This window comes from Mirounga leonina, unplaced genomic scaffold, assembly GCF_011800145.1.
Source record: "Mirounga leonina isolate KUSES-001 unplaced genomic scaffold, KU_Mleo_1.0 Mir_195, whole genome shotgun sequence".
Lineage (NCBI taxonomy): Eukaryota > Metazoa > Chordata > Mammalia > Carnivora > Phocidae > Mirounga > Mirounga leonina.
The window spans coordinates 8,547,415-8,571,513 of NW_023270490.1; the positions used below are offsets into that span (position 1 = coordinate 8,547,415).

The 24,099-nt window shown below is 51.3% G+C and overlaps 1 protein-coding gene and 1 long non-coding RNA gene across 4 annotated transcripts in view; one reads left to right on the forward strand and one right to left on the reverse strand.

Moving 5' to 3' along the window:
* Positions 1–418: 418 nt before the first annotated feature.
* On the reverse strand, positions 419–9,528 carry LOC118024009. The gene is made up of 4 exons (XR_004682977.1): positions 9,169–9,528; positions 7,467–7,645; positions 3,112–3,211; positions 419–1,196 (listed from the first exon to the last, which is right to left on the reverse strand). It is a non-coding gene; the product is annotated as an uncharacterized LOC118024009 (long non-coding RNA).
* Positions 9,529–11,948: 2,420 nt separating this feature from the next.
* LOC118024010 (guanine nucleotide-binding protein G(s) subunit alpha) overlaps positions 11,949–24,099 on the forward strand; it is a 51,761-nt gene continuing 39,610 nt past the window's right edge. For 2 of the 3 annotated variants that reach the window (XM_035025482.1, XM_035025483.1), the window contains exon 1: positions 11,949–13,746. In XM_035025482.1, the coding sequence (XP_034881373.1) occupies positions 11,949–13,746 (1,798 nt within the window). Of the gene's footprint in view, positions 13,747–13,969; positions 14,090–24,099 lie in introns of all 3 variants that reach the window. The other variant, XM_035025481.1, reaches the window with a different exon arrangement.

Consider the following 24,099-nt stretch of genomic DNA (forward strand, 5'->3'; position numbering starts at 1 on the left):
GCGAGCTGGGGAAGGCTCCCGAGGATGCCGGGAGGACGTCGGGAGCGCCCAGGTGGCTAAGGGCTTGTTGGACGGCGGGGCGCGCTGGAGACAGCCTGAGGTCTCGGAGCTGGTGTCCAGGACGCGCGCCCGAACCCGCGGCGCGCCCCTGAGTTCGAGCTGCACAACCCAAAGCCACGGGTAAGTCACTTGTTTTACACGCTTTTTTCCGCTCTTTTAAACCCTAGACTCAAACCAGTTGGCTTTGGCAGGCGCCCGAAACGTGGTTCTAAGGTGCGCGCGCCAACTTTCCCCGAGCGAGAGCAGCCGCGCTGTAGCGACACTGTTGCAATGCGCGAAAAGTAATCACAATGGGATTGGGCGAGAACTCCGGAGGCTGCCGGCTCCGGAGAAGTCGCGCGCGGCGCTTTAAAGCGCCCGGAGCCCAGGTCCCGGCGCTGCCAATTTGGTGCCGCGGGACCTCGGCGCCAGTGCTCCCCGCAGCTGTGCGCCAGGCCTGGCCGCCGCCACCCGCCTCCGGGCGCGCAGGGGCCGAGCCCGCTGCAAAGAGCGTGCGCACCTGCCCGCGCGCTCCAGAGCCGACCTCTCCAGGCCCGCCGGCGGTTCCCCACGAGTCACCCGTACTTGGAGGGCTGGCGGAGAAGGTACGGGAGTCTTAGGGGGTGCCTCTACAGGCTACCGGGGTTGGTGGCGCGGGCTCGGTCACGTCGGGGCATCGCTAACGTTTTGGCGCAGCTGATAAGGCGGCAGGGCTGGGTGCAGCTTTGCTGGCGAGGTCTGGGCTGTTTGCGTAAGGCCCTGCGGATGGAAGAGAGGGGCTAAGAGGCCCGCGAGGCGGTGCCGAGGGGAAAGGTAAAGCGGCACAAGAAACGGGGCTAGAGAGGGGATCGCGTCTTTCATCAGGATACCCTACAGTGCGTCCCCAAAGAGCGCGGCGCCGCTGAGCTGGGGAAAGGTGATGGATCCGACGCAAGTCCTGGGGTGATCGGTCGAGAGGGGGCAGGGGCTGGCGGCTTGGGCAGCCTCGGGGAGGGGAGGCGGCGCACCGGCCATTTTCAGCTCGGGTGGAGCTAAGTTTGGAATCTCTAACCTGGAGGTGAAACCGGCCTGTTGTCAGAGGACAAAAACGGCTGCAGTCTGGTAACGCATCTTCGGTGCATAAAGTGTGCCTTACTCGCCAACCCTGGAGGAAAAGACTGAGAAGTGAAATATATTTTACAAAACCTCACCCAATATGGAAATTGATCTTTTCTTGGTACGCGCACGTCTTGGTTTGCGCCGGTTTGAGCTAGTCTGATGAGAATGATGGGGGTGGGGGAGTGAAGCGTTTTGAGGCTTGAAATGAAAAGACCGGTCGGGTTTATAGTCTCTTAAGAAAACGTGAAGCCACAAGGAACACTTTCCACGGTCTTCCTTCCAGGTCTCTTCCCTAGGAAGGGCGTCGCGCCGCCCCCGAACTTAGTTCTGCGGGCTGCGGCGCTGACTAAGGACTGTTGGATGCCTTCACGGTCTTAACTAGGAAGTACCGGGAGGGCACGTTGTGCACAGGGGGCTTCCTTGGGCAGCGGGCAAGTGTCAGAAGTCTGGAGGCTGCCGAGGACTTGCAGAAGGGCCAGGTGTGCCCTGCCTTTGGCTTAAACGCGTGAGATTGCCTAAGTGAGAGGGAGCTCCCCAAAGTTGACGTTTCTACTCCACGTAAACAGAGATGCTGGGGTTCCTTTCTGTGGCATGAAGTGTTGTTTTTCCTCTGTATCGTCTTAGCAGCCTGAGTTCACCAAGTAACATGTGTCTAGTGAGTGTGCAACAGAAGCCAGGGTTTGGGTTGGCTTGTTTTGGTGTGCGTTTCAGTGTGGGAGCTCTCTTCCCAGATTGCGTAGTCTGGGGGCCCCATTTTCTGCAGAGCTAGGTTTTTCATTAGAGAAATTAGCATGTTGCCTTGTTGCAGGAAGAATAAACAAGTTTTTGAAGAAGCCCTCAGTGCCTGAGCACACACTGTTCACGCCGATCTTGGTCCGTTTTTAAACAGAAGCCTGCATATTGGGAAGCTTGCTCTCTTACCTATAAGCAGTACACCACGCTCATTATTGGGGAGGGGGTGGCCCCCATCTAAGAACACACAAATAGTTTGCCCTCTTTCAGACACACTCTTCCCTATAAACTACCTCTGACTGTGAGAGTCTGTTGCCCAACCCCCTACTCAGTTCCCTTCCCCCGCCCTACAGCCCCCCACCCCCATTCCAGGGCGGAAAAGCCATTAGGGACTATACAGAACAACTGAGGAAAATGCCAAACCCCTAGGAGGTGCCTGAGACCTGCCCGAGGAAGGGATTCTGCTGTACGGACACTTCAAACCCTCTTTCTACCTGAGACACTGGTGCTCCACCGCCTACCCCCACCCCACCCCACCCCACCCCACCCCACCCCAGGCATTTCTGGCCAGTTCTCCCGAGCATTCCCAACTCACTAGTCTCCAAACTGGCCCTTTGTCTCACCCTGCTAAATTGGGGTTAGCATTTGAATGGGCTCCTTGCCCTTTCAATTTAGGTGGGGTGTGTCTGGTGAGGAAATCGGCTCCAAAAAACCAGACCTTCTAGTCGACCACAGAAGTAAATTACTAGCTGGTTGTAGTATCTCACATGGAGAGGGGGAGGAGGAGAATAAAGCTAGTTAAAGGTGATGGTATGCTCTGGCATTTAGGATTTTCCTTTACTACATTAATCATTTACTTACTAGAAATTTGCTTTTTCTTGGACAAAGGCCCTCTTATAACTGAACTTTCTGAGTGGGAAAGTCATAGCGGTGTTCACATATTGTGTGTTGTCAACCAGCTGGCGCAGGTTTACTTCTCAAGTTTGGCAAACAAAATTTTTATGTTTATCAGAATTCAAGAACTGGGAATTTTAAAATTTGGAACTGTTTTAAGAGGATGTTTCTTTAATGCGCCACAGGCTTTTCCCCCCCGCCCGGAACTGCTTACAGCCCTTTACTCTTTAGCCCTCACTTTTAGCAGCTGGGATAGAAGATTTCGTGAGGAAGCTGAAACTTCAGTGTGGGTAAGAAAGAGGTCTTTTCCTTCGTTTTAATAATCTGAATGGATTTTACTTAATTTACCTGTGTTATCACTGCTCCTTATGCCGAGGGAAGCTATTGAGGGGAAACTGAGCAGAAACCATGGTGTTGGCGAAAGTATGTATCTTAACAGAAAGGTGACCTGTAACAAAAAACAAATTACTAAAATCAAATTAAGCTTCCAGAGGCGAGTGATGTCATACGCCAGGTCAGGTGCTGCCCTTCTCTTAGAAATTGCCCAGCAAAGGGGATGAGATCCTCAAATTACATCTTTAATCCCCATTTTCCAGGATGAGGGATGGAATTCCTCGTCTTGCTCTTTGGGGTTTTGACACTAATGACTGTTTCCTAAATCTGGATGCCCCAGGAATGGACAGCAAGACCTAAGAATCTGCTAGGCCTGGTCCCGCCCAGTGGCCTTGGGTCAGACCCAGCACCTCACTGCCTGTTTCTTCACATGCAAAATGAAGTGTTCCTAGCATCCCCTTCAGCACCAAATGTGTGCAGGTTGTTGAGCCCAGGGTTGCCCAATTTGACTTTATCCATGATTTTAACACTAATGGGGCCAAAAACTGTGCAAGGTTGATCAAATAAAAAGCACCAGTTGTGAAGAGATCTGTTTTTTGTTGCTCTGATTTTGATTTCATCCAGTCTGTTTCTGAATGGGTGGCAAAAAAAAAAAAAAAAAAAAAGGTTTAAAAAGGCAAGTTGGAGAATACAGAATCCCACTGTGTCCTGTTAGTAGCCGTCCTTCAGAACAGATCTTTAGTGTGTGTCTTCTGTGTGCTTGTTTCCCCACCTGCTCTCCCTGATCGCGGTGTGTGGAAACAAGCTTTTCCGAGTGAGTGGGAGCAGGCAGCCGGAAGCCAGCCTTGCACCAAGTACTGCAGCCCGGGAGATGCTCACTGCTCTGGGAGCGCACAGTCTGACGTCGGTGGCTAACTGACCGCAAGTGTTGAATATATTATTTGGTAACACTTAGAAGGCTCTTGATTAGGCCAGACCCGCAAACATGGCTCAGAGGCTGCAGCTAGTTAGGATAAACCAGTCTCCTCAGCCTCTGTGTTTGTTTTTATTATCCTCTCCCAGGAGCTTTTTCAGACTTTTTTTTTTCTTAATTGCTCCTCTCCCATGAAATGTTAATACCACAGTTATACAGATGTATTGGATATTCTGTTTCTGTACTGCGAGACCTTGTCATAGCTAAGTTGTTGTGTTTTTTGTTTTTTGGGTTGTTTTTTTTTTTTTTTCCCGCATTTCCCCCTAAACCAATCTTCCCCTGTGGCAAATGCCTGGGATAACAAAGCAAATGTTAATTTAAAAAAAAAAAAAAAGTCAAATTAATGACTTGAGATCCCATTTGTGTTTTTTCTTTTTGGTTTTTTGGCTACATGTTACAAGGCTATATATAAGGTAAATTTTACTAATGTTTGGTTTTCCCTTTTTTTTTTTTTAAATCTCACCGCCCCCCCAACCCCTGGCACCGATCCTGGTGCTAGTGCCCAGCTAATTCAGGGCAGGGGAGCCAGAGGGAACAGCCTAGTGACTTGACTTAGTTCTCCCCAAGGCCAAGAGTCTGCAGTGCAGGGCCACCGTCACCTGTTGACAGGGCTCAGCCAGTCACGGCAGGACACCCAAGACATCCCACACCGTCCCCCCCTGCCCACTTGCCGGCACGGTCCCTGCTGCATGGTAGAATTGGGGAGGCTACCGTCCTGGCTTTGCCTGTGGACGTGGCCTGTTTTTATTCTATGAGCTTATTTTAGGGTGAGCCTGCTGCAAATTAATAGGGGGCCACGGCTGTCAGAAACACCAGGGTATGACTAGGCTGCGTGCACAGATGGGAAGGGGTGTCCATAATGTGGGAGAAGATTTGGGGGGGAATCACAGAAAAAACTGGAAGACCAACACAAGAACACTGGGGAAGGAACAGAAGATAAGATTTGGAGATAGGAAGTCACAGAGCCCATACATGCTAGGGCTATGAAGAGTTGTATGAAGAAATAAGGAGACTCGGGGAGAAAAATGTTTAGGGGAGACTTCACGGCCATCTGCAAAAATCTGGTGGCAGCAGAAGCAATGTCAGGAAGAACGTTTCTAATAGCCACGCCTGGCAGCGGAGGCATGCAGGTCGTCACTTTCCCTCAGAGGGTCTGTACAGACCTGGCCAGAAATTTCAATCTTCTAGGTGCGGTGGGGTTTTTGTACATGTGCCTCAATTGCTTCAACCAGATGGAAAGATGTAAAACCTAGGAAATCTTGTTTTAGAGTTCAAATGCTCGATCTTGGATTTCAGTTCAGGGAGAGGCCCCACGTCTCAAACTGGCCAAGGACTGCCGCCAGCTGAAGATGACCTGTTTCTCCTCCCCCTAGGCGAGAGCCGGTTCTGAGCGCCCTGGCTTATGTTGCTGTCTCCATTCCAGTTCAGGGAGGATGCACTCTGGGAAATTGAGGCCATGCGCAAACATGAAATATACCATTCCCCTTACATTCAAATTACGGTGCCTGGGATAGCCACCATGATTACTGAAATTTTAAACAGAGCCTCCACTAAAGCCAAATTTATCCTCAGGGATTCCCTCTTGCCCTCCTAGCCCTCACTTTTACGCCTCTCTTAGCCCCCTTGCCAGGGCACCGTTCATCTGTTCTGGAATGGCCACTTCTCCCCTCCAGATTCTCTACTGCATCATCAGCTAGCCTGGAGGAGTCCACAGCCCCGTTCAAGTGACTGCCGGGAGCGTGTGGACCCACCCCACCACGGGTGGTCAGAGGACAGTCGTGTGCCTGGCTGCAGCTGAAAGGAGTAACCCTTCCAAGTTGAGGGCTGCTGAGTTTAGCTCGTGAGCTGAATGAAGGGGTCTGAATTCCTGATAGGAGACCCTTGGCCCCTGGGGCTCCAGCTCAGGGCTTTTTAATCTGAGCACATCAAGTATTTTCCTAAGTCTGGTTCCGACTGTCTTTAATATCAGCCCTGCACCTGCTCCTAACCTCCGTTTGAGACCTTTTCTCTGGAGCTGGCGTTTGCCCGAGACAGCCTGGTCACGCAGGCCCTTCTGCAGACAGCAGTAAGCTGCTGCTGCCTCCCCCGGCCGAGGCTGGAAGGGAGAAGGATGGGCACAGCACGTCTGGATTGAGCGGTAATTAACTGAACAGCTTCGAAGTCTCATGGCTACTCAGCACGCAAAAAAACATGTGTCACTGGGAGGCTGAGAAACGGAATAGTTGCCTCAGTTCTCTTCTCCAGGTTTACTCCCTTCTACTTTTGCTTTTTTCCTCACAACTGGTGAAAAGATTCTCCTTTTCCTCATTTGAAAGAAAGCCACTGACAACAGGGACGGAGGTGGTCTGCAGAGACTGCTCTTCTGCAAAAGCCTGCCCCCCCCCCCCCCCGCCCCGAGCCATAGGCTAGGAGGAAATCCCACCGCCAAAAAAAAGCAAAAAAAGAGCTCTTTTTCCTGGTTTCTGCTCCCTTCCCTCTCGACCACTCCCTTCCATCTGCTTTCTCTTTCTCGGATACAGGGATGAAAGAAAGTTGACAGGCAGCTACCTAAAACTTGGATGTGCCTTGTGCTTTTGGCAATGAGTAAGAATCCCCAAATGTAAGCATCCTAACAGCCGTCTGCTGATTACAGCGTGCGCTCGCGGGGACGTGTCAATGCGGCAGGATGAGTGAGTTTGGGAAGCCTAGGGCGCCACATGGGGTCGCCAAGGAAGGGGGCCATGTCCCTGCAGATGGCAATGGTGCTGCTCAGAGAGCCAACAGTGAAGAAATAACGTTCTTTCCATTGGGGGTTGCTCGTTTACAGAAGGCCAGCCGATATTCCACCTGAGGCACCCGGGCCATTTGGTGAACAGGCTGACTTGCCTCAGAAATGCGGTTTAACTGAAACATGAGCAGTGTTTGCTGTTCCTTTCTTAATTCATCAGGTGTAGGAAATCTGTTCTTTTTAAGTAGCTGAGGACACACAACTTCCCAGAAACCTTTGCCTGGATTTTGACAGCCAATCCTTTCCTTCTCTGATGGACGCACCATCTCATCGCACTCCCTGTGGGAACAGGGCCCAGACCCCGGCACGCAGCTTCTGTCCTCCACCCCAGCTCCCCGTTCTCTCTGGCACCCTGATGAGCCTCTCTTGCCTTCCTCTTTGTGATCTGTGTGAACTCACTCACTGACTTTCCTTCCTTATCCCTGCTTATTCCTATCAAATACTGCTTTCCCTGAGAGAAACCCATCCAGAACTGGAAATCTGAACTCGGCTGCCCACCACCACCTGTAACTGGCCATCTCCCTGCAGGGCAAGGCCACATTTCTATCTTGAGCCGGAAAGCTCACCAGACAGCCCCACCAATCACAGCAGGCCCCAGTCAACCCACCCGCTGTCGCCCCCAGCGCTTACCACACCGGGCTCCTCAGGTCCCTGTGGCCGGGCACACCAGCTGCCTTTCATGTCAGCCAGCTCCTCACACATCTGGCCGCACTTCTGAGGTGTCTCGGGTCCCACTCTGTTCTGTGACAGTTTCAGCTTTGAACCCCTTTACAAAAGTGATGGGATTTTCAGACTCTGGCAGGCAATCCCTACAGGGGAAAAAAAAAAAAAGTAGACACAATGGGGAACACTGGAGTTAAATAGTGGGATTTTTTTCTTCCCAGTCCTAATTTACCTTTAAGGTGATTCCGACTCAAGTCTAAGGGTCTTTCTCAGCCTGCGGCAGTGGTTTCATCCGGGGGTGATTTTGCCCCCCAGAGGACATTTGGCAAAGTCTACAGACATTTTTGGTTGCTACAACTAAGGGGCTGCTACTGGCATCTAGTGGGTAGAGGCCAGGGATGCTGCTCACGCCCTACAGTGCCCAGGACAGTCCGCAGCAGAGAGTCAGCTGGCCCCTATGTGAACAGTGCAGACGCTAAGAAGCCACAATCTCCATTAGGTGCTCTGAGCGCCTCTTAGATTCTCCCCTCCGGCATACCCCCACCGGTCCCTTCCGAGCCCACTGCTCGCTCCCGAGACATCTTTCCTTTTCCTCTCCAGGGCTCCCAGTGTTCAAGATTCTCCAGATACATTCCTCCCCTCCAGGGTAGTCTCTGATCCAGTCATTTCATACCCTATAAGGACAGCTGTCACTTTGAACTTGGGGTCTTTACCTTCCTTCTAAACTTCAGGCCCACCCTCTTAAATAATAGGCTGTGCAAACACTCCTTCCCGACTGCCCATCCTTCCTTCACCTCCGCCAGGTCTAAAACCAAATTGGCTCTGCCACCACAACTCCGCCCCAGATCCTCTGGACTTCCTGTGTCACTTGTGTCCCATCATCCAAGTGCCAGACTTTGGCTTCTCCACCTTTTGTGCCCTTTTGGCACAGAAGCGGCTAGAGGGCCCTTTGGGATCCCTCTTGAGTCCCTTCCTTCAGCCTTCCTGCTGCCTTAGAGGTCGTGACCAGCCACAGCTTCCGGTATTCTCTCCATCAGGACCATCCCCCCACACTGCCTCCATCTTTACTAAAACTAGGCTCAGACCCTACTTGAGGGACAAAAAACGTTCAACATCTGTTGTATTTCCTACCAAAACAACCTCAAAAGTGCTTGCCCTTTAGTTTCCAACTATCCCCAGACAGATCCTATCCAGTCTGTCCCGCTTCCGCTCTCACTGCCCCTCCTAAGACTCCGCACGGTGCCCCTTGCTTCCCCTTATTGGGTCTTGTTAAGGGTAGGCCCACATCTCCCATTCCTCCCGTTCCCCCCATTGGTAAGCAAGGGCCCTACGCATCCATGCAGGCCCATCTGAAACGCTATTTTCCCCATCAAGACTTTCAGGGTCCCCCACCCCAACCCCAGGAGGGGGTCTTTCTTTCATTTTTATGTTCCTTATCCTTTAGGATGGAGGACTGGTATCTACCCAGCCTTTATCCCCTCAGTAGCTGCGCTCTCCAGGCAAAGGACCAAGATACCAAAGAGTGTTGAACAAAGGGGTCCCACAAGCCCATGAGGAGGTCAAACAAAGAGACCTTGTACCCATTCCTTGATGGACAGTGCTTGGCGACAGAGTCCAAGCGTAGCAGGCAAACGTCCCTTTGGGGCTCCAGACCCCAATGTCTACTGACCTTCTAGCTCGGCAGGGCGCAGCATCCCTGGGGCCTCAACTCCTTAGCCGTCTGGGACTGCTCCTCTGCATCGGGGCAGTAAGCCCTCTCTCTCCTCGGGGTCCTGGCTCTCTACCTCCAGGCCCTAGACATTTTCTTCCTCCTCGCCTGGCCTCAGCGGCGGTCCCCTGGTCCGGTGGGTTTGCCCACCGCCACCAGCGACACCTAGGGTTGAGCCCTGACAGCCCCCGACCTTCCCTTCCAGCCTTGGTGACTTCTGGCTTCAGGAAGAGTGACCCCACGGCGCCAGCGGGCCTCGTGGCGTCCCAGGCCTGGCCGCCATACGCCCGCCCACCGGCAGCTTCCAGCCACGCCAGCAGCACAACCTCTTAGGGCGTTCCAACGCGGCGCCCCCTATTGGACCTCCCATTCATATCCGGTTTCCGGTCCGACGCCCCCTGCTCATTCGCCAGGCAGCCTTGATTGGCGTGACCCCAGCCCAATGGCTGACCCAGCCCTGGGGTCGGAGGGGAGTGAGTTGACGGTCGCGACCCAGTTGGCCCATTCAGTGGATGCTCAAAGGGTTGAGCCGTTGCGCGTGGGGATAGTTGGACGAAGTTTGGGCCAAAGTTCAGTGTTGGCATTTCCAAGTGTGTAGACGCATGGACCTGACATGATACGCCTTTGGGGGACCCCACACGTTGCCCAGGGTCCGACTTTGGCCGCTTTCCTCTGCAGCATGGCCACGTGGATGGTGGATGCGGGGCAGTGATGCGCCGTGGCCGTGGTCCCATCGATCTAAGAGGGATGCGTTAGACTTAACGAGACTGAACGGTGCGTGGTTCACCCGCCTGAGGCTCGTAGATACAGCGATCCAAGCGGTGCTCCCGCTCGCCGCAGCCCACCCCTTGTAGCACTTCTCCTGCCATCTCTCTTACCCTCCGCCCCCCAGGCGACCACCTGCCTCACGCCCGGATGCCTTGCACCTAAAGGTGGCTTGCAGGTCCGTGTCACCCGCTGGCGAGACAGACCTCATGCCCATGTCCCGGGTCGTACGTGACCCGCAAGCAGCAATTTTTTCCCGCGGCTCAAATCCCTCCGCAGACCCCAGACCCCAGACCCAGAGCAGTGCGCGTGCACGCACCAAGCCCACCCAGGCGGTACGGGTATTTTCCGCAGCCGGCTCCAAGCCCCCACGAGCTTCTGTGACAGGAGCGCAGCCAGGCGACCGCTGGACTTGTGGCCGGGCTCAGTGCCGCCTCAGAGGGCTTTAGCAGTGGAAAAGTGAAGCGGCTGCCCTGGGATGCCCATAGCGAAAGGAGAGGGGCTGGAAGGGGGCTGGTGGGGGGCTTGTGAGGAACTGGGGCCGCTGACCGACCGACCATGCAGCCGGCACCCGAGGCAGATAAGCGGCCCATTATAGCCGCTGCCACCGGCGCGGCACGGTGTGTGTCTTTGGGTTCAGTGCGCACAGGCTTGTCCAGTCTCTGAGACCACGCTAAGCCGGCCATAAATCCCAACTGAAATCCCCTTAGCCCTTCCCCAGAACAGGAGGACCCCCGGAACTCTGAGGCCTGCACTGGATGGGGTCTCCGCGTGTGTCCCACGCCGCCCCCCCGTTCGGTGCCGCGGCAACTACCGCTTCGAGGGTCTCCGTGGAATGTGCCCAAGACCCTCTTAATTCCCCTGCATCATTATCCACATAAACGGGGGAAACACTTGCCCGCGCCACCCTCAGCTACTGCCAGGACCCCCCAGAGTGTGGTGGGGATGGGGGACATTGAAGTGCTTTACGGGAGCCAGTCTCGGCAAGCCGGCAAACAAAAGCTGCAGAAGCGGCAGAAAGTACCCCAAGGCATTTTAAAAAGAAATTATGGGCGCACACACGGCAGCCCCTCGCCCCTCGCCTCCTGTCCGCTCCGCCGGTGGGCTCACGACCACCTGTCGCATCCCCGCGCGCACCCGCGCCCCCTTCCCACGCGCCCGAAGCCTTGCACTCCGGACTTGGAGCTTAAGATGCGAGGCTGCCCAGGTCTGGGGGCTGCGGCTCAGGGGTTCAGGGGTATTCTGGGGTGATGAAACCCTCCTGCAGTTCCCCCCTCCCCCCCAGGAGAGTCATTTGGGTCTGGGAGGGAGGGTTTCAGCTCCTGCGCTCAAGCAGCCCGGGGCCCACGTCTTGCGTCACGTGTCCCACAACGCAGGAGAGCTCTCTCTCTCTCTCTCTCTCTCTCTCTCTCTCTGGCCAGGGGATAAGAGAGGAGAAAGACTCCAAATCAGTCAGGGAGAGGACTGGAAGGAGCCAAAACATCCCTGCGAGGCCTGCGCTCATCAGCCCCCTTACCCAAAGTCCGGGGCTGCCGGCGCCAGGATCCGGCTCCCGGAGCCGCCTCGGCACCGGGGCCGGCGTCCTCTGGTGGCAGAGAGCGAGCACTACGAGCGATTTTCGGACCGAATCGGCACGCTCCTCAGATCCAAGCAGGCGGGGCTGCCCTGAAGCAGAGAGAGAGAGAGAGAGGAGGGGACAAGGGCAGGCCAAGGGGGGGGGGGGAGGGGGCAGCCTGAGGGGATAAAAAGTGGCCAGGAAGGAGCCAAGACTCCACCAGCAACAATAGAGTTGCTTCCGCCACGGTCTTGGGTTTGAGGCCCTGAACCCCCAGACCTCAAGAGGGTTGGAAAGTGAGGTTGGAGAACTTTCTAGCTGGTACTTTGAATTTTTTGGAAAAAATTTTTTTCACCCTAGTTCGGTTGGGTGCTCCGGCTTACGGGGCCCCAAGTTTATTTTAAGAGTCCGCCACCGTGTTATGGGCGTGCGCAACTGCCTCGACGGCAATAATATGTCAGGACAACGCGATATCCCCCTTGAACTCGGGGAACAGCCCGAGCAACCATCTTTGGAGGCCCCAGGGGCAGCTGCCCCCAGTCCTGGGCCTGGCGCAGCCGAAGAGATGGAGACCGAACCGCCTCACAGCGAGCCCGTCCCCATCGAGAGTGAAGGCGAGGCCTGTGGACCTCCAGAGGTCTCCAGGCCCAACTTGCAGGACCTGGGTCAGGACGTCGAGGAAGCCAGAGCCCATGGAGGCTACAGCCCACCTCCTGAGGAAGCCATGCCCTTCGAGGTTGAGCAGCCCAGCTCAGGAGGCTTCTGGCCTACCCCGGAGCAGCCTGGAGACACCACTGGGGCCCGTGCAGGCCTTGAGGTCTTCAGCCAGGCGCTCATGGAGCCCGGAGCCTTCGGTGATGCCGGACCAGGCCTGGGAGGCTACAGCCCTCCACCTGAGGAAGCCATGCCCTTTGAGTTTGAGCAGCCTGCCCAGGGAGGTGGCAACCAGCCTGTCCTGCAGGTCTCAGACCTCGCTCCGGGAGGCCCAGGTGCGGGGGTCTTTAGCACTCCTTCCCAGGAGCCCCAAGCTCTCAGACCTGCAAACGCAGGCTTCAGAGGAGACCGCAGCCCTCCCCCTGAGGAGGCTATGCCATTTGAGTTTGATGGAGCAGCCTTTGGGGACGACAGCCCACCCCCTGGGCTCCCCCGAGCTATCCCACAAATCGACGGCGGCAGCGGCGGCCAGTCCGCGGAACCCGCGGTCCCGAGTGCGGTCCTCCTCGCTCCCGCCGCGAACGAGCCCCCCCTCTGGGTCCCAGGCGCCATCGGCAGCCCATCCCGAGAGGCTGTCAGATCTCCTCCACACTTCGCGGGCGACAGCCCCCCGATGGAGATCTCCGGACCCCCGCTCGAGGTTGGTAGCGCCCCCGTTGGGGTCGACGACGCTCCCGTCAACATGGACAGCCCCCCAATCGCGCTTGACGGCCCGCCCATCGAGGTCTCCCGAGCCCCAGTTAAGAGAGAGCGAGCAGAGGGAGAGAGACCCCCAGTTGAGGGAGAAGCAGCCGAGATGGAAGGAGGCTCAGCCGCCGCTGCTGCGGAGGGAGGAAAAGTCCCCTCTCCGGGGGACCGAGCCCCTGACGCCGGGGCCAAGCCTGCTTCTCCAGCCGCCGGGGCAGCCGTTGCCGCCCCTGACGCTCCAGCCGCCGGGGCGGCCCCAGCCGCCCCTGACGCTCCAGCCGCTCCAGCCGCCCCGGCAGCCCCTGCCGCCCCTGCGTCTGGAGCCCGACCCAAGCTCCGCTTCCTCAGACCCCCCAGCCCCGAGATCCAGGCTGCCGATCCGCCTACTCCGCAGCCTACTCGCGCATTTGCCTGGCGGGGCAGGTCTGGCCGCAGCCGCGACGACGATGAGGGGTCGGTCAGCAGCGACGACGACCACAGCAGCGATGAGTCCGACGATGGGACCTCCGGATGCCGCCGCTGGCTGCAGCCCCGGCGAAATCGCCGCCGCCGAAAGCCCCGGCGCAACTTGCTCCGCAACTTCCTCATGCAGGCCTTCGGGGGCTGCTTTGGCCGATCTGAGAGCCCCCAGCCCAAAGCCTCGCACAGCCCCAAGGTCAAGAAGATTCCTCTGGCGGAGAAGCGCAGACAGATGCGCAAGGAAGCCCTGGAGAAGCGCGCCCAGAAGCGCGCAGAGAAGAAACGCAGCAAGCTCATCGACAAACAACTCCAGGAGGAAAAGATGGGGTACATGTGTACGCACCGCCTGCTGCTTCTAGGTAATGCGGCGGACTCTGCCCGCGGGGAGCAGGGCCGCCGGGGGACCCCGGGAGGGGGTGGCAGGGCTGCCCGGTGGAGCTCAGGGCCTGGCAGCGGGAGGAGGGTGTCCAGGCCGAGGCGGGAAGAGACTGCTAGAAAGTTCCAGCCAGGGGCCCTAACTTTGCCCTGGGAGCGGGAGGGGGCCTCGGTTGGGCTTGGGTGGCCGAAGTATGTGCCCTCCAGGGAGAAAAGTGGTGCCGAGCAACACTGAGGGTCGTTTCCGGCTGGACAAGCCAGCGCCAGCGACCGTAAGATGCCCCCGAGTCCTGGGGTGGGGGCCGGCAAGAAAGGCGGGGGCTTCAGGTGAGCCAGGAACTGCCGGGGAGGGGCCCCGGGGTTCCCCAGGCTAGGCCGGTTGGGGCCGTGGTGGGCTGGGGTCGTTGGGGAAGGTGCGCCCCGCCTCGCCTGGCACTGCTGCTTGGACTCAGACAGCTTGTCGTTGGTGTGTGTTGGTGTCCATATTGTGTCCGCCTGTGCATGGTATGCTCAAGTGTCCCCCAGTTCCCATCCCTGGCACCCCCAGATTACCCGCCGACTGTGTACTCGTACTGGGGAACGGGCTGTCTTGTGTTTTGCGCCATGGCGCGGGCAGAAACTTTCCGTGTTTGCACACTCTTGGTGGTACCTTGTACGCTGGCGCTCTGCAGCGGGCGGCGCGGAAAATGCGGAGGAGAAGCTGGTGGGACATCTTGGGGAGTGTGTTGGGCCACTGGCGCGGGGGAGAGGGGGCCGCCTCTCGCTGGCCTCCATAACCTTTTTTCTGTATGTCTTTCTCTCTTTTTTCCCTTTGCGCTAAGCGTTTCCTCACTTCTCATTCGTTCGCCAAACCCTCCCGCCTTTACGGTTGAAAAACCAGACACTCAGGTATCTGGGGCGTCGGGGCTACACACGTAAAGTTCAGTATTCTGCACACACTCAGCTCACCTGGTGGGGGGATGGAGGGAGGAGGGGGGAAAAAAAAAACCACTTAATCTGCTACAGGCAGGTCTGGATCTAAACCTACACGGGGCTGGGTCCAAGAGGGTGGGCGTGGCTGTGTTTAAAAAATATGAAATAATTTTTTTCCTAGGGAAGAGCCGAGGTAAGCCAATCATTTACGCTTTTACAAAGAGTACAGTAGGAGGGGCTTGGTTTAAAAAAGACTGTTATGCGTTGGGAGTGGAATGCTGTCTTGTCTTCGAAATGCAATTAAAATAAAAAATTTTAAAAATGTTTCCAGTGTATTTTAAGTATATGGACGAAATGTGGTAAAACTGTGACTATGACTTGTGAAATATGTAAATGTTTGCATGTGAATCTTTTCAAGCAGCTTTAGCTGGGGGCAGAGAGGATCAAAGGTAAGATCCTCTGCGAACGGACTCGGATACCAAGAAATTAAAAAGGTCTTGTGTTCATAACCACATTGGGTACGTTTGGCGGCCCTCCGCCTTCCCCTCCTTCTCTCTTCATCTTTCCCACCTTTGAGTGTCCCCTCGCCCCTCTAGGACTCTCCCACACACACACAACAAGTCCCTCCCCCCCATCTCCCCACCTCTGTGGCCCTTCCCACACCCCTCACTTCCCCTCCTCCAGCCTCACCTTGGCTCCCAGCTGAGGCACTGGCTCCTTGCGCCACAGTCCATCAGAGCAGTTAGTAAGGGTCTGACTGTGTGGCTTGAATGAAAATTTCAAAAGTGAAGCTCCACAATCTTAATTTCTTTATTTTATTCTCTAAGACCTTTCAAGGGATTTAAAGATCACAATTTCTAAAGCTGGGCTACGTTTGTTGGCGAAATATTTTATAATGTGTGATGCTTTTTAGTAATGACATTATGGACAATAACTACTGGCTTCTGTGACATGTGTGTCTTTCACAAATCACAGTTTTAAACATGGTAGTCCTTTTAGTGCCACCCATCCAGGGAAATAATGACGTCATCATTTTCCCAATCACATATAGAAGGGATGCAGTTTTAAATTTGGGATGTCCCAACTGTACTAATAGCCAGAGCCTTAGATGACAACACGCTGTTCTCCCGCAGACAACTGGTTTTGCTGTAACAGTCCCATTTCAATATTCTGAGCTTAGCTCTGGGAAGCTGGCCTCTGATGGGGAGGGGACACACGTGGGTACAGACAGGGAGCCAGGTGACAGTGTCCACTGGACCCCTAGTTGGCAGTGTCCCTTACTTGCTGGGTCCTCTATTCTGGGGGGGTTGGGGTGGAAAGCACAGTCCACTTAAATCAGGACTGGAGGCTTAAAACCATAGATTATGCCCACCCTGCAGCAAACTGTCAGTCCATGTCTGGGGCCAAGCCTTAGGAATATTAGAAGTTTACCTTGCTCACCCTTGTTTTGTATCCAGGGTGCAAAATTAACCTTAATAAAAGGAAATTTGCTGGGGTCATCCCACAGTGGTCCTGACTCTGCTCTCAGGGAGTCAACTGGCCAAGAAGACCAAACCCCAGGCCACATCAGACACAAGCCTGAACTAGGACAGCCGGTGTTACCTGCTGCCATAATGCAGTTTGTCGAAACGGCTCATTTCTGACCAGCCTTCATTTGGCCAAAGTGACAAGAGAGGTACCCCATCTGGGTCTGAGTTACTGATTGGGGGAGGGGGCAGGAAGGAAGGATGAGGACTTACATTTAGGACAAGACCTCTTACTGTCTAATTCTAACACAAAACAAGACATCCATATATTCCTACCACTGAAAACGCAGGTCAAAAGAGCATCCTTTCATATGGTTACAAATTTGTGACATGCACACTCATCTGTTGCTTTACAACTGTGTGTGTGTGTGTGTGTGTGTGTATACTATTTCCATTTCTATTGCCCAAACAGTTTAACCATATTAGAGGGAATTTTTTTTTAAAGGAGATAGGTAATAACATGACTGAAATTCTAGAATATGTAAGAGATGAAGACTTTTTTTAACACTATTCAATAATAGACTATTTCCATGTTTTTGGAAACCCAATTTGGGTATGATTCCCCCATTTTTTTAAGACTTGAAGGGGCATGTAGATTAGAATTTTTTAGTATCTGCTACATTTTATTAAAAGTGTGCAGGCAAATGCTATAGATAATAATGGCCATCCTGTCATGATACTTTATTTATACAGTGAATCTCAATTAATTGTATGATAATTTATTTATGCCACCAGGTACAACAGTGATGCATTGCATCCCATCATGCAGAGGGCCTTTTTTTTTCTTCTTCTTCTTTAGTACAGCCATTTTTCCTTATTCGGAATGCCTCCACTGAGCTTTTTGGTGCAGTGGGGAGGGCATAGCTTATCAGGCCACCAGATCTTTAGAATTAAGAGAGACTTTTGTGATTTTCCCTATCTGTCTCCCCAGTAGTAGTTTATGCCTCTCGAAGGCCAAAATTCTTTCCTGCCTTTTAAAATACAATTTCCCATAGATTTCTCTCAAAAAAGAAATGTTTTCTATACAAGTAGGTTCATTTTTATAATTTGCCCACATTATGTCTATCATGGGAAATTGGTATTAGGCAAAGAAAAGTGGGTCCCTGGGCTTTTTGCACACCCCCTCCTGACTTGAAAGGGATAGCCTCCCTGCCTTCAGGTATTAGTAACCAGTAATAGTAATGATCACACATAGTGATACCACATTCTTATTGTAGTTTTAAAAGCCTTTCATCTAAGTCACATTTGTCCTCTGAAACAGCCTTGGGCAATAAAAATGTGGTAGGACCCCATGTCATAGGCAAATAAACCGAAAGCTCAGAGATTAAATGTCAGGGACTTCTGCTCAAAGACTGCAAGGTAAGTGAAGGAATCAAAAGTTTCTAATTCAGATAAGACAGTGCTTAACAAAAAATGTGGTAATAAGCGATGAAGCATTATTTAAATGTAAAGCATGATTGTGCGTGTGCTGTGTGCTCTTCAAATCCCTTGTCAAATGACAGGTGTCTAGCAGTCTTCTGCTTTCTGAAAGATAGCCAAACCCAACAGATCTCGGTTATAAATGTCCATTGAGTGTACATGACATGTGAGCTCCCCCATTTCTGAGATACCTGTCATCGCTACGGTGGTATTTGGTTTCCACATTTGCTTTAACTCATCTGCCAACACTGCAGTCGTAGTTTGTTTATTGGACTTTGTTCTTTTTCAACTGCAGGTTTCCTTTAGGATCCTCTGTGGTTTTCTTTAGTGGGGTCTAAAGCTTTTCTTACTCAGAGTTCCACCAAAAAAATAAAATAAAATAATAATAATAATTAACAATAATACTAAAAAGTGGGCTTCAGTGCCTAGCTCCCTATATTTACAGTGTTAGAGAAGCAGACTGCTTAAAATCCTGGCCTGGATCTAATAACCCTATTAAAATAACTCTTGTTTTAATATTCTTCATAGTGATTTTTTTTTTTTTTTGAAGTATTCCTTACTTTTAGTTGGGGCTTAATTCCTACCTAGCAAAAGTTAGTGCATAGTCTTAGAAATCATGTTTGACTTTTATGCAGGAACGTTGGTATTAAGCAAAAAAAAAAAAAAAAAAAAAAAGTATATTTTTTAAGAGAAGGTAGCCTAATTGCCTAGATTTGAAATTCCTCATACTGTCATGCCTCTACTTCTTTTCAGAGTCCTTTTCCCCACCAAATAAAACTCACCCTCACCCCCAGCAAAATTGTGGCATTCCAATGCTTCTACATAAAGTAACTTTCAGGAGGCACAGAAATAGCCTTTCATTCAATAGAATTAAAATTGGTTTCTACACTTCTTGGTTTCTTTAACTGGTGGCAGAAGTGTTCTTTCCAAACCCACCTTGTGCCTCCTGGGGTTCCTAGTGGAATGTGAAATTAACATGCCACTTGTCCATTTCAAAATCAAATTTCTCAGGAAGATTCACAGTTTTCAAAATAGGGAGGGCTGTGCCGACTGATAGGACAAGATTGCCCCCCACCAAGTGAAACAGTCAAGCATTGGTCAGTGTAATAATTAGCCCTCCCCAGCCCTGGTGTCCCCCAGTAACAGGGACTCTGAGACTAAGGCTCTGTTGACACCCTCCTTAACAAATTTTCCTGAATTACACTGGAAAGGGGTTTTGTTGCATCCGGTTCCTATTCTGGCCTGTGGTTACCCTGGGCATGAGATCTTGCCTCTTCAGGGACAGAGGAGAATCAGCCTGAGTCTGTCTCTCCTTGAGAGCCCTGCTGAAGAATCAACAAATCCTCAGTGGCCTTTCTAAAAGGACAGGTGGGATGCCCCAGATACAAAGTACCATGGGGGTAGGCCAGGGAGCCTCTGAATGAGGAAGAGGAGGGGCATTTCTGGAAGAATCAGAGGTAGACATGTCATTTTTCCATGACTCCTCTAAAAAGAGGACCAGATACAGAAGTGAAGTTACCCTCTAGAAATTCTCAACCCTGTGCCTAGCACGGGCAAGTGCCCAATAAATGGTAACCATTGTTTCTAGAAATTCTCTTAGACTTTTCTCTCCCTGCTCCAAGTAAGATTTGGGGGTTTTTGTTTGTCTGTTTTCTGTATTCACCATGAGACTGTTAACTTGTAAATTCTGAAAGTACTAGGCACCCATTCTTTCGCTACATTTCAGAGTACACTCTTTGTACATACTTTATAAAAGTCAGCTCCAACAGGAGACAGATGACACCTTGCCAAATTTAGGGTTGTGTGAAGTCACTCTCAGGTGAGTGACCTGACCAAGAGAAGATGAGGAGAGACCCTGTTTTTACTTGTCCTGAAAAAGTTTCCCCCATCCCCCTTTCCTATCCCCCCACTCCCCCATCTCCTTCTCTTTTTATTATTTATATTATCCTCCAATCTATAAACCAACTCCGTACTGTGGTTGAACCCAGGGACCTGAGCGCAGATTGTTGGATGTTTACTACACATACAAAAAAGAAAAAAAAAAAGATTGTTTTTAGTCTCCCTTCCGACAGCCAGATGATGAAGCAGGCCAGGTGGTGGGAACTGAAGATGAGACCTCCAAGAATGAGGTAAGAACAACAAGAAAAAGCAATGCTTGACGTTTAATTATTGTTGATCATCACACGCTCATTTGGGACCCAGGATGCTCTGGTCTCTGACAAACAGTGAGCACACAGGTGCCCACCTTTCACGTTAGAATTACCAGCGGGTGGCTCGTGCAGGAACTGGGCGCTGTAACATGGGAAGAATGTTAGGGAACTGCTCTGTGACAGAGTCATGAAAATGAAGGGAGTGTGCCTCTGTTGTACTCGCTTAGAGGGAAAATCCCAAATTGCACTGCAGAGTAATTTGTTAAACCTCAGGAGAATTCGGGAGCCTTTGACTCGTGGAGCTCTGCCCACAGAACTTGAACATTAGATCTTACTAAATGCTTCTTAATGATTCAGTTTGGGGCGAGGAGAGAGGTGTATAAATTGTTATCTGATCCCAGACTTATTATGAGTCAGTCAGCGTTTCCGACGTTGTCACGCACATTTGGTGTGTGGGACAGGGTAAGTACCTTAAACTGCCTTTAATGAGTTGATAATGGGAAGGAAGATCTCTTGCACCCACTTCCTAAGGAGTGCCGTGATCCGGCTCCCCATCCCCGCTAGACCACAGTTGAGTCTAACCGGGAGGCCGGGGGCACCCAGAGGCAGCCCCTTGATTGACACACCTCTCGCCTCCCCCGGTCAACAGACCCTGTCGCCTCCTTCCTCGTTTCTAATTAGGAAATAGAACAGTTTTTCCTTTCATCAAACCAATGGCTAGTGTGCAGATGACTATGAAGGGATTTTTATTATTATTATTATTATTATTATAGGAAGGCTGTATTCAGGTAAGTTTGCAGGATTTTTGAAAAGAAAGACTAATGCTCATCCTAATTAATGCCCCCAAACTGAAGTCAGGTGGCAATGCCACCCTGAGTCCAGGGCCAAGAAGGCCTGTTTCACCGGCCTGGGTCCAAGTGAAAATGATGAAAACCCCCAACCTGTCGGGAGTAGATGGTGTTACTTAGGAAGGATCTGGGTACTTAAATGCCTGGGACCATGTGAACACATCCTTTTCAATCTTCTCGTCTATGGTAATTCCTAAGCATCTGAAGGACTTAAGCAAAAGCCTGCGAGGTCCTTGTTTATAAAAAGTGAAACCTTATTTGTCATCAGTCCCTTGAGGTTTTTTTTGGCCTTTCTGGGCTTCTCGGATAGTAGAAAGTGTCCATCTTAATTCCTTACAGCCTCTGTCTATATGGGTCCATGAGGCCTATGAGATGCGTAATTAACATATTAATAAAATCATATCATCCGTCATTCAGGGGTCCTTCCGCCCACTGCCCCCACAGGTGTGAATGTTTTGATGACTGACGTTAGTAGGGCCCAGAGATGGTGAAGGTGAGTTGATATTTCAGGTGGCCACTAGATGGTGAGACGGTGTAAGGCAGAAAAAAGGTGTCCCATCTATGATTAAATGAGAGGGAAGGGCACAGGGAGCAGGGGTGGATAGGGTCCTGCTCCACTTTCACCCCCACCCGCACCCCAGGACAAAGCCCACATCTCATAGGCCCCAAAGCTTTAGTCGAACCCAGCCTTTTGTTTGTAAACTGTGACATCTCCCTGTTGGTTAGGCGGTGGGATTTTGGGGGCCTTTTAGGGGCCCTGTCTAACGCGAGGGTCCTCCGTAATGGTTCTGCTGTTTTGTCGTGGAAGTTGTCCGTTAGCAGCACTCTATATAGATGACTAGCAGCATCCCTGACCTCTGCCTCCCGGATGCCCATCTCTCTCCCTCACACACACATCCCACCCCCCCACCACTAGGTACACACACAGCGCGACAATCAGAACTGTGTCCCCTGGGGGACAGCAACATCCCCAGTTGATAACTTACTGCCCTAGCATTATCAATATCAAATTCTGGGGAAGATTGAGATCACACGTGTCATAACTTGAGCACCTTAAAAAGAAAAGATCTCTTCAGAGAGAAAGGTTATTGACTCCAGTTACTAATAACCAGTCAGAGATGTTTGCCACCGTGGAGGCGACCCTGCGTTCTTGGGTAGAAGTAATTTCCAAAAAATCGCAGAAAAGAAGGTGACTCCGATGACCCTAAATAGAATAGAAAAGGGAATTATTCCAGGGAAGTAAGTAATGAATTGGTCAAAGACTCTGATTAACGAAGTCAGTCCCATAGCTAATCAATGGGCCAGGATAAATCAAGGCTTAAATAGATTTTAACCCTTACATGATTATCTCTACCACTTACAGGTTCTTTTGTAGCAGGCTGGGGATTCTCCCTCTGTCTGGTGTGTACTAAATTAATTCACTCTGCAGTGTAGAGAAGGATGCCGGGATAATCAGGACTGGTACTCAGATAACTGTTAATATAGCAGCACTGGGTTTGCGTGTGTCCCACAAAACATTAACGGAGCCTTTAATTGGTACTGGGTGGACACACACAAGGATGTAGGCTCTTAGGTGGTCACCTTAGTCCCAGGTCCACAGGGGCCAGCCCAGCTGCATGGAAGTGACCCATAGCCTTTAGCAACTGATATTTCAAGGCAGAAAGTTACCTTGTGGGGTGGTGGGGTCCCACGGAAGGAATGCCTCTGAATGACTACCTGAGAAAGGTAAAATAAGATCTTTTAGAAATAAAACATAGTCGTGTCAGAAGTCATAATCCAAGGACATTTCCTGATCAAGAGTCTTGCACTTGGTCTTGGATAAGGTGGTAAACGCCCCCTCCTCCATCTTAGGGCAGAATCTATAACACGCATCTCTTGTAATAATCATAACAAGACTAAATCATGATTTTATTTTTAAACCGGGGCCTGACCTCCCCGCCCCAACCTTGCACCTAAACAGCCTCTCCCCCAGGTAATTGTTATAGAAGAAGACTTTATTGCTTCTTTATTGTATTTTGAGCTCAACACATTTATATTCTTGCCCCCATCTGGTCTTTCGATAGAGCTGTTAGATCTTATAGATTCATCAGATTGAATTTTTCTTAAGCAAAGTGGTTTTTTTTTTTCCCTTAAAGTGTTTGGAATTTGTGATCTTTGTTAATCACAAAGTCTAGAAGGAAAAAAAAAGTAAGAGAATAACTACTTTCCACCCCCAGCCATCTATATGAATTTAAATACTTTTGCTTTTATTATTAGGATTACTTTAGGGTGAGGGGTAGAAAGTGATTGGTAGTTTGATACATTATATATCGGATATGTAAATTTAAAAATATCATTTTTTTATGTGTTTCGAGTTTAGCTAAGTGAAGTGCCCCTAACTAACACATCCTTATTGCAGAATCCTCGAAATTACCCAAGGCATGTTTTTTGAATGTTGATTTTGACATTTTGCCTGGGACCAAGTACAACATCTTTCCAAGGAAATACTTAGAAGACTCCGGGCAGAACCCAAAACAAATGCCAGACATTAGGGGAAAATTTTTAAAAGTTGGGTTGCCAGAAAACTAATAGCTATTTATAATTAAACATTTGTGTGTGATTTCATTTCTTCCTTTTTGCTGCTAAATGGGAAGCATATTAGATCATTTTGTTTTACAAATGACCAGGGCTGGTTTTAAGATGGACACTTGAAGGAAGGTTCCCCTTTCCAAGTGGGAGTCTTTGGAAATTTTCCTGATGGGATCCAGTCATTCTGGAGCACTCTTAGGAAATCATTTATCGTGGGGTGGTTTGGCATAGGGTGAGCGTATGGTGATTATTCCTTGCTGTCTTCCTGCATTGCCCTGATGGGGGAGAGAGTCTGATCTGATGGGAAAGGGGGTGGGCAGAGGATCCCCAACTTTTCTGGAGGGTTCTAGGTGAGTGGAAAGAGAGCATTGGCTTAGGCGTTAGGGGGGTTTCTCATTCCTGGGACGCTGGTGGTTTCTAGCGCTCTATTCAAGGATCCCATGAATTTGCCAAGTGACATCCAGAAAGGTGATTCTTTAAAGTGTTGACGAGCCTTCATTTTGTGATGATTCTGCAAGAGTAGTCCTGAGGGCCTGCCATGGTCAAGGGAGGGACTTAAATTTGATGGGTGGTCCAAGAGAAAGCCAGGCTGTATCTCTGTGTCCAACTTGAGGTATAAAGAGGTAATGAGTGACCCAAGGTGGGGGGTGGGCGGGGCTTGAGAAAAGGATTCTGGGTAGAGTACATCAAAACCCTTGCAGAGGTCTTATCCAGAGACTTAAGTTGACAGGTGGCAGAGGGCTCATTTTTCTTTTTCTTTCTGATCTTAAAACCTTGATTCCCCAGAGGTGGTGGGGAGGGGTGTCCGACTTCAGATATGAAAGCAGGCTCAAAATTGGGAGTTGATCTTTCATCCTGCAGGAAGAAGGGGTCAAGGAGAAGACCATCGGGGCTTGTCCTGTCCCTGCAGAGGT